Source organism: Vipera berus, assembly GCF_964194415.1.
Source record: "Vipera berus genome assembly, chromosome: 2".
In the NCBI taxonomy this organism is placed as follows: Eukaryota; Metazoa; Chordata; class Lepidosauria; order Squamata; family Viperidae; genus Vipera; species Vipera berus.
Genome location: NC_138203.1, coordinates 16,398,057 through 16,408,842, shown reverse-complemented (window position 1 = coordinate 16,408,842; position 10,786 = coordinate 16,398,057). Strand labels below are relative to the sequence as shown.

The 10,786-nt window shown below is 39.4% G+C and overlaps 1 protein-coding gene across 11 annotated transcripts in view; it reads right to left on the bottom strand.

Moving 5' to 3' along the window:
- The window catches only part of NEDD4L (NEDD4 like E3 ubiquitin protein ligase), a gene marked incomplete at its 5' end in the record, with an annotated part of 305,674 nt that overhangs the window by 22,466 nt on the left and 272,422 nt on the right, over positions 1–10,786 (bottom strand). For all 11 annotated transcript variants that reach the window (XM_081320525.1, XM_081320526.1, XM_081320527.1 and 8 more), the window contains 3 exons: positions 1,213–1,308; positions 2,762–2,832; positions 5,716–5,837. In XM_081320525.1, coding sequence (XP_081176651.1) covers positions 1,213–1,308; positions 2,762–2,832; positions 5,716–5,837 — 289 coding nt within the window. The remainder of the gene's footprint in view (positions 1–1,212; positions 1,309–2,761; positions 2,833–5,715; positions 5,838–10,786) is intronic.

Below are 10,786 nucleotides of genomic sequence, written 5' to 3'. Positions count from 1 at the left end.
ATCCTTGTTCTACGTAAAAGAAAACTCAAAGCAACAGCTAAAGGTATAAAAATATATTCATGACTGTGCTAGAAAAACACAGACTGAATGCCTTTGCTTTAAAAGATTGAACTATGGCAGCAATTTTCAAACTTTGGGATTGCCAAATATAAATACTGCTTCTTGGGCAAGAAATCTATCACACATTTTAATAATTACAATTTAATCTCTATATTAGGGATTACACTGCTTTATCCCACATTTATTATTTTTATAAATAACTCAAGGTGGTGAACATACCAAATACTCCTCCCTCTACCATTTTATAATATATATATGTATATATATATATGTATATATTATATAGATAGCCAGTTTGATGTAGTGGTTAAGGTACCAGGCTACCATAGTTTCTTGTCCTGCCTTGGGAGACTCTTGAGCCAGTTCCTCTCTCTCAGCCCCAGTAAGGAGGCAATGGCAAACCACTTCTGAAAAGCCTTGCTAAGTAAACTTTACAGACTAGTCCAGCAGTCACCAGGAGTCAACACTTATTTGAAGGCCCTCTTCCCCGTGTGTCTATTTCTCAGTCCATGTGTGTATATGTGTCTCTGCATGTAGGTATACACACACACACTCACACTGCATACATATACTTATATACTGTATTTATGTGGTGTGCCAAAAAGGCAGGCCCCAGAGGCCAATTGCAATATGTTTTCTTAATTTCCTTATTTTTCCCCCCATGGAAAATATTGTACTTATTTAATGCATGACCTGTTCTTTATTAGAATTAGGCAAGTAAGGAAGAATTAAGAAAAAAAAGCAAAAAATTCAAACATTTAATGTAATTTATGTAATACATTGTCTATGGAGAATTGTGCATGTATGTGCATAGCCACCACATGAATATATACAGTATATGCCTGCATTTTTAAGTTGTTCACTCTCCTCTAGAATGTCTTATTTTGCCAGAAATATTTGTGCCTCTATCATTCTGTTAAAAATTAGTTATTTTTTCTTCAATTTTTCTTGTGTAAAAAAATAAACAAAGTGAAACTGAGATATTTGGAAAATTGTTATTGTGGACTGCCAAATTTAACATTAATTTTTGTTTAAACATGTTAAAATATCTTATCTTAGAGTGCAGTAGATAGCACAATGCAATGATTTAAAAACTAGCAGACCAACATTTTAGACAAATGAAAGAAAACTGATGGAATAACATGCACATACCTGTCCAAAGTTTTCTTCATCTATGCAAAACATAAGATCCAGATCTGTGGGATCATTTTCCAGAATCCATTTCAAGGAATTATAATATTCACCATCCTGTTGGAAGAACATTGTTTTCCATTAACCAATTCTTTTGGGAAAAGTAACATAATATATTGAAAGATGTCTACCAGCTGATTTCTTTTGCCTCAGCTGACTTGGCATACTCCTAGTATTCTTAAAATGTGTCACAGCGTGGATAAGGTGAATGTTATAAAAGTCTGATAATCAGGGATTTAGATCTTTCAAATAGCAAATATAACTTCTAACTTGGAGAATGGTCATTTGAATCTTCCAAATGTCAGACAGCCAACTTGAAAACTTATCAGATCAATCATTTTTATCATCCTTCTGGGTTTCTTCAACAGCTGCGTTCTTTTGCCATTAATCTTTTTAGTTATTTGGAATTCAACACAACAGACTGAACTACTTTTATTTTCCAAAAAATGAAATAATGAAATTGAATATTGTAATACAGGCATTCCTCAATTTACAACTGTAATGCAGGCCAGAATTTCCATTATAAGTCATGATGGTCATAAGTCAAAACACCCATGTGGCCAACCCAATTTTATGATATTTTTTGTGATGGTCATTAAATGAACACTGCATTCATTAAGTGAGTTAATGTATTCCTATGGATGTTTTTTGCTGGGAACTGACTGAAAAGGCCAGCATCTATGATCATGTAACATCATAAATCATGTTACATAACCATAGATTGCTATAACTGACCATAACAGTAAGATGGCTGCTAAGTGCACAGAATGTGGTCACATGACCATGAAGGCGGAGGGTTTGCTATCATTAGAACTCTGGAACCCGATTGTAAGAACCTTTTGGGAGAGTTCATCATAACTTCAAATGGTTGCTAAGTGACTGGTCGGCAAGTAAGGACTACTTCCCTCTATATTTTTTAAAAAGGATCAGCGTAGTGTTTGGTAAATTGACACAAGATCAATGTAATGCATGTAAGTTTTTATACCACCCTCATATGTCTCGGGTAGCCCCATTTCCTCTTTGATGTACCTTCCTGTGAAACTACTGTGAATGATGATTTAAACATGGGTCCAAGTACAACATTTTCATCAGTGCATCCAAATATTTGAGGTGAACAGGATAATTGTCTTCTTCACCCTTTATTAAATGAGTGCTAAATTTATTCAAGAATCCTAGAATGCTCATTATTTTTTTCACGGAAATGCTTCAAGCAGCTGTCAAATGTCTAATTTAAAAAAACCTTACAAAAATATTTTGCTAATTGTTCATTTCATGCTGAATCTAATCATATTAGGAATTTGAAATTATTACCTTGGTAGTTTTTTTTTAAAAAGCTTTATTAGAGAATTAGAAAGTAAAATCCAAGCAGTACATTTCCCCAATCTTATGATGCTAGTCAAGCTTCAAACTTTGGAGGTTCTAGGGAATAGTGACATTTAAAAAAATTTCCCAAGAGAAGAAATAATGCACGTAATTGAAAATGTTAATAGGGTTCTCAGTGTTTACTCACCACAGACTCCATGTCTTTTAGGGTTATTGGTTTTCCCAGCATCATCTTATAAAAGGGCCTAATGAAGAAACCTGCACACAAAGGAACAAAGTTTAATTAAAAATGACTCCCTCTTATAAATGAAAGCTTTCTAAGTCTATGATCTACAAGGTTTGGCTTTCAAAATATTAAAAATGAATTGTGGGCCTAGCTCTTAATTTATGAACCCTGAGATGCATGTTAGAAAAAAATAATGGAGTTTGTTAAAAATCCAGAAAGAAAATGAACAATTTCTAATAGGAACCAAGTGAGAGAAAAGGATAATATTTCTCTGAGTTTGAGGGTATAAAACATTTCTTAAGGAATATGTGTGTGTGTGGCAACAGAGTAAAGGAAAACAGCTTTTTAAAAAGAGGAACTAGATGATCCAAATTATAAAAATGCATTGGTAATTATTTCAACTGAATGTTTTTCTTTACTTTAAGGAAGAATGGTTAGAATTTATCTCTTTGAGGCACACTGTTAGCTGTGGGCAGAAAATTATGATGATATTTCTCCCTCAAATAAGGCTGCTGGGAAGAAGAAACAAATGGATAAGTTTTTTCTATCCATAGCGTAGCTGGGTCCTGAAAAAGATAAATGATGCTGCTTTAGTGCTACCCAAATGTATTCAGTGTGAATAATTTTCTAAGAACAAGCTTAATGATTTTCAATGAAAAAGTTCTCCAGAGCACAAAATTATATTGTTTCTTTGTGTGACTTTGTAGTTTAGGTTGAAGTTCTAATCAACCATCAGTGTCTACGGCTATCTGGAGAATCCCAATACTGTACTCAAGATATTATTTGATTCATGTACTACTAGAGAAGGGGTGGGATCGGGAAGGCTATATAAATAGAACAACAAAAATAAATAAAAGTAGAGAGCATATCTATATAGCTATGTGATGCAACAACTAAAGAACTAGGTCGAAACTCAAATCCTTTCTTAATTGTGCAGCTTTAGGAAATTGACTGAACAGCTTGGTCGAGATCTGTATCTTAGTCTGGCCAATCTCAAAGGACCACTTTTCACTAGGAAGAAGACACGGAAAGATTATACCGCAGTGCACATCTGGCTATCTTTTCCAGAGATTTTAAACACTTCTGCAGACAGAGAAAAAAAGCCTAGCTCAGAATGTAGCCCAGTTTGTCATCTTTATAAGGTACTGGGGAGGGGGTAGTGCTCTTTTGTGTTGAAAGAGTTATTGTAATTGCTGGTGGCTTTTGAAGCTGAATTGAAGTTGTTCATTTTGATGTAAAATCTTTCTGTGGCTTAGGTGCAATTTCTCTGCAGGACTGGCTATTCCCACACTCTTAAAACTTCAGCAGGGCACTCTTTGAAATACCTAATAATACATTCATTAGAAAACTGAAATTCACATTGTGTTATAATTTAAGAGAGGGTGTTTTTTCCCCTCAAGATTTACCGTTGAGAAAGGACACCAGAGAAATTATCTCAAGTATATAAAATATATTTCCCATCACTGAAGGAAATGTGAAAAACATGAACCTATGAAAAAAAGGAAAGAAAGCAAAGAAATATAAAAAAATTCTTTGATAACACAAAGAATTTTGAAGATTAGAATTGACATATCATTTTATTGGGACTCATGAACAAAAAAGACTTATGGGAAGTCTGATTATATATAGGGTAAGGGCAGCAAGATTATTATATGCATAACAATGGAGAAATATTCAAATATTCACAATGGAGGAATTGATTGTGAAGATGGCAAAATTAGGAGAGATGGCAAAATTAGCCTGTTTGGTCAGGACAAAACAATAAGAACTTTTTATAGAAGTCTGAAAACCTTTAAAACCTTTTGCTAAAACATGGAACAAAGAGAAATGATGATTTGTAGATTTGAGGGATGAAAAGATCAAAAAGGGCCTGAAGGGATTATTGTAATGTTGAGGGGAAAGAGAGATAATGAATTTGTTTATAACTGCTGTAAAGAAGTGTGGAAGTTGCTATTTTAATCTTTTTCTTTCTTTCTTTCCTTTCCTCCCTCCCTTTTTTCTTTCTTTTCTTTATTTTTTTATTTTTTTTAATTTTAATTCCATTTATATCCCGCCCTTCTCCGAAGACTCAGGGCGGCTTACAAGCTTAGCAGTAGCCTTCATTCTATGTATATGCCTGCTTATTAGGGCTTTCATACACCCCCCAAGCGGCATTATTACAAAGTCAGCTTAATTGCCCCCAACAATCTGGGTCCTCATTTTACCTACCTCGGAAGGATGGAAGGCTGAGTCAACCTTGAGCCTGGTGGGATGCGAACCTGCACTGATTGCAGGCAGCTGGTGTTACTTAAGGAGGCATTAGCCCACTGCTCCACCAAGGCTCTTATATACTTTATATACTTCTGCATTTGACTTTTAGCTGTATAAAGAAAACTTTTAACAAAAATTATTAATAATACCTTTACCACCATCAAACAATAAAATCTGTTTAACTCAGGTTCTTGGGAAGGACTGGATATGTGAATAAAAATGCCAAGTCTAAACATCTGACTATGTGAACAACTCAATAAAGACTCAATAAATGGGCAAAAATGCCAAATCCAGTATAAACTGTACAATGAACCATAATATAATAAACATTAGAAACTGGCATCTACTGCTATTTGAAATACATAAATAAACTAGTGAATTAAAAACTTCAGCTCAATGGGGGAAAAAATAAATGAAAATTATTTAAAAGTAGCACATGGGAAGACAATTTCTTTCCCGCCTTTTTCCCCCTCACACACTTTCTGGTTTACAGCTCCATCATAACAACTGCTTTGTTTTTCAAGGCATTTATGGGAAGGAAAATATATTTGTACTCATAGATCTTCTGAATGATTTGTATCACTTACCATATTTTACTTATGTAAAGCACTCTACTTCTGAAGCACAAATTCTCTTTTATAGTTATCCTCCCTTATTCAACTCACCATCTAAAAGCTTTCCATGATATACAGCCAATCCAGCAACACGACCAATAAAGGTGAAATAAGACAAATGGTCTTCATTACAAAGTCCAGAATTAGGATTGATCTGAAGAGTATAGTTGTCCCTTATTGATAAAAAGAAAGAGAAATGAAAAGATGAGCTTCTTAGATATTTGATTCTCATTTTCTATCAAGCTACACAAATATACCTTTATAGCATTACTTGAGTGGTATAACGTATTTGATATGTACCAGAAAATTATGTGCTTAAATAGATTTATTTAAGATTTAAGATTTATTGAAATTTTTATACCGCCCTTCTCCCAAAGGGACTCAGGGCGGTTCACAGGGCATAAATATAAACAACAGTACAAACATTAAAAGATAATTAAATTAATGCCCAAGTTAAAACCAGAATAATAAAACAAACCAATAAAAAACCCAAGTACCCCCATCAGGCCAGACCCGCTAGTTCAAATAAATGGGTCTTCAACCCGCGACGGAAGGATCGGAGGTCTGATGCCATCCGGAGCTCAACCGGCAGTTGGTTCCATAACGCCGGAGCACCCACAGAGAAGGCCCTCCCCCTGGGGGCCACCAGTCGACATTCCTTGACAGGAGGCACCCTGAGGAGGCCCTCTCTGTGGGCGTGCACAGGGCGGAGGGGAGTCGACGCCGGCAGCAGGTGGTCCTCGAGGTATCGCGGACCCATGCCATGTAGGGACTTAAAGATCATAACCAAAACCTTGAACCTTACCCGGAAGACAACTGGTAACCAATGCAGCTCACGGAGCAAAGGTGTAACATGGGAGTACCGGGAAACTCCCAAGACAACTCTCGCGGCCGCATTCTGTACCAGTTGGAGCCTCCGAGTAGTCTTCAAGGGAAGTCCCATGTAGAGAGCGTTACAGTAGTCTAGGCGAGAGGTCACGAGCGCATGAGTGACCGTACACAAGGCCTCCCGGTCCAGATAGAGCCGCAACTGGCGCACCAGGCGAACCTGGGCAAAAGCCCCCCTAGTCACAGCCACTATGTGATCCTCCAAAGTGAGTCGTGAATCTAGGAGGACTCCCAAGTTGCGAGCCCTATCCACAGGGGGTAAAAGCTCACCCCCCATAGAAAGAGGTGGAACATCCCAGGTGTCTCGGGAAGCCGGAATGTACAGCCACTCAGTCTTGTCAGGGTTGAGTTGAAGTCTGTTCCTCCCCATCCAGACCCGAACCGCCTCCAGGCAACGGGACATCACAGCGAGGGCATCACTGGGGTGGTTTGGGGTCGAAATAAAAAGTTGGGTATCATCAGCATATTGATGATACCCAACTCCAAAACCACGAATGATCTCACCCAGCGGTTTCATATAGATGTTGAACAGGAGAGGCGAGAGGACCGACCCCTGAGGAACTCCACAAGCGAGAGTCCTAGGGGTCGACCTCTGCCCCCCTGCCAACACCGACTGCGAGCGTCCCAGGAGATAGGAGGAGAACCACTGAAAAACCGTGCCTCCCACTCCCAATCCCCTGAGACGCTGTAGCAGGATACCATGGTCGATGGTATCGAAAGCCGCCGAGAGGTCTAATAGGACTAGGACAGAAGAATACCCCCTATCCCGAGCCCTCCAGAGATCATTCACCAGAGCGACCAATGCCGTCTCCGTGCTGTGCCCGGGCCTGAAACCCGATTGGTAAGGGTCCAGATAATCCGCTTCATCCAGGACCAGAGGGAGCTGATGCGCCACCACACTCTCAACAACCTTCGTAAGAAAGCGAAGGTTGGAGACTGGACGAAAGTTGTTCAATACAGCTGGGTCCAAGGCAGGCTTCTTGAGGAGAGGTCTCACCACCGCCTCCTTCAAGATGGTGGGGAAATAACCCTCACTCAAAGAAGCAGATATAACCGCCTGGAGCCAGCCTCGTGTCCTCTCCCTAGCTGCATAAACCAGCCAAGAAGGGCACGGGTCCAATAAACATGTGGTGGAACTCAGCTTCCCCATAATCCTGTCCACTTCAAATAGGGCCAGCAGACAAAAACAAACTTAAGAGTATTGTGACTACTAAAGACTAATAAACAGATTTCATTGCGGCATATGTTTTTGTGGTTTAGAAAGTGTTTTCCTCATTTGGAGGATGAATATTTTATATAGCTAAATATATTTGACCTTTGCATCAAAAATCACAAGTTCTACATTTTCTGGTCTTTAGTTCTCAATGGAGAAACTGCACTGCAAATAGATTTTACACCAAAATCTCTGTAGTTATCAAATCAAATTGCAACAAATAACAAATAACTTAGTTCATATGGTATTTATTTCTTGGTAAATCAGCCAAAAGCTTAACTATCACTGTCTTATTTTCTAATCCACAATCATGGTATAATGTCATAATGACAATACAGCTCATGTGCCTACTTCAGACATTTACCTCAATATATGAAAGCCTGAATCTAGAGAGGACAGTGCCCACTCTGACATCTAGGCATTCCACTGGGAGAAGTGAAGACAAGATGGAGTAGCAATGGCTTGAACATAAATACAGCTCTCCTCAGGATACTAGAAAGTTCCCAGAACATGCCAAATGATATACCAAAGGTGGTTTTTCAAGAAGCAACTGCATTTGCATTCTTAGAGAGTCATTGAGGCCATTGGGTGGTTTATCTTTTTCCTCAGAATCACCTAAGTAGTGCAAATGGGTGTGGACTGTGAGAACACAAATAAACTCCACATGGCCTCAATGACTTTCTAAAAGAATGCAAATGACCAGCTGTCTGCAAGGAATATAAATTCTTCCATTCTCCACCATCCAGTCAGAGCTGAAGAAGCTTCTTGAATTAGAAATGAAATGTCTTCAAAAAACAAATAAACAAGAAAATCCAGTTGCCTCTTGAAAAAGCTCCTTTGGGACAACCAGGATCTGGATGACTGAGAATGTCCATAGACATTTAGCCAAATGATGTGGTTACATTCAAGTAAATGTAATTAAGTATGTCTCTTCTGTTCACCCACTGGACATCTGGAAATCTAGGATTCAAGGCCACTGGGTATGTCCCATTTTCTACTTGGAAAGAAGTCCCCTATTTGTACTATTGAATGCTGAAGAGGGCCATTATGCCAGGGTGAAAATACAGGCAGTCACAGGGTTAGGAATATCTAACTTATGGGCAGGTCGTATTTATATATAGACTGCCTATTACTAATAATGGTAGATGGCATTCTTTTTCTTCAAGTCAATAAACGGTTGAAACTGCAAAATGTATTTATGAACTGCTGAAGCCAGTTCATACATTTTAACTGTAGCTTATTTTCAGAAAGTTTATAGTTTACAGAAAACATCAGCAATTCATTGGCTTGAGAAAGAATTCCAGCCATTATTTTTTGTAATAAATATTTGTAAGTATGAGTTCTGACTCACATATAAATTCAACTTAAAAGACAGACTTGGGAATCGATCTCATTCTTAACCCAAGGACTATCTGTATAGCAACGTCTATACTTTACCAAGAGTGCTATTCTCATACTCTGCATCCTATGCAGACTGTTAAAAAGGTCAGTACAGTATTGGGAATAGGAAAACATCTTTTCATCTCTAATGACAGGTACATTTTCCAGTATGTTCAATTCCTATTAAAAGCAATATAATACATGTAGTGGCATGACAAGGGTTGGCTTTCATAAATACATTTACCTTTTGACTAACCTATTAACTGCCCAAGCACAACATGGAAAAAAGAGTGAAAATGCTGAGATAATTCTTCTAGAAAAGGAACTATTGATGAGGACAGTTTTTACACAAGAGATTGGGATGAGGTGAACTATTAAAGGGTTGGGATTATAATAATAATAATTTAATTTGTATACCGCCCTTCTCCCGAAGGACTCAGGGCGGTGAACAGGGCAATACATAATAAAAACCAGGATACAAAAATTAAAAAGTAATTAAACTACAATGCCCGTAATAAATTAATACATATTAAAATTAAAACCAATTATAAAACCCAGCCCCAACCCATCAGACCAGGCCAGCTTGTTCAAAAAGAAAGGTTTTGAGATCACGCCGAAAGGAGCGAAGGTCGGGGGCCGTTCGGAGCTCAACTGGCAAGTGGTTCCAAAGGTCTGGCGCACCCACAGAGAACGCTCTCCCCCTGGGGGCCACCAATCGACATTCCTTGATCGGAGGCACCCTGAGGAGGCCCTGATAAAGGTTTATCAGTATCTGTGTGCATATATCTGAATGTATAACTAGTACATTTGTGGACTCTACAGCCTCTGTCCCCTTCATGGAAGATTCTTTTGGGTTGCCTTGAGACATCCCCAGCTTTTTGGAAGATGGTGCCTCTGTTTTGCGTGGAGGGGCTTTCGAACGACATTCTGCAGCACGGTGGCCCTCTCTCCCGCAATTGAAACATCCCTTTGATTTTTTAGCCGTGGCCGGTGGGTTTTCCCCCTCACGTGTTTGCTCGAGTGGCGGGCGGCCCCATGGTTTTCCTCTGCGTTGTCTTTTCAATAGGTCTATTTCCACTTCCTCTGCCAGGACATACCAGTCATCGAGATGGTAGGGGTCTCCCCGAGGCAGGCAAGCATCATACAGGTCGTAGTTTAGACCGTCTTTGAAATGGCTGAGGAGGATGTCTTCTGGCCAGTTCAGCTTGCTGGCGATGGCTCGGAATTCTTGGGTATATTCGGCCACTGTTCTCCTGCCCTGCCTCACCGTCTTGATTCTCTCCCGGGCCTTCTGGTCAGCCAAAGGGTCCTCGAATCGTCGCCTCAAGGATGACATGAATCGGTTGAAGTCGTTGAGTTCTGGGGCGTTGGAGTCATGCAGGTTCACCACCCAGTCTGCAGCCGTCCTGTCCAGGGCAGATTGCACAATTCGGATGCGTGTTTTGTCACTGGGGATGTCCCGTCCGTACTCTTCCATGTAGCTGAGGACTTGGGTTAGGAAAAATCCCAGTCGTGATGGCTCCCCCTTGAATTTAGCTTCCAGGGGTGGGAATCTTTGGCTGGATCGTTGTCTGCGCCGCAGAGTGTATCGCTCCTCATCTCGATCCCCATCTGTGGGTCTGGGGTGGGTGGGTACTGCTG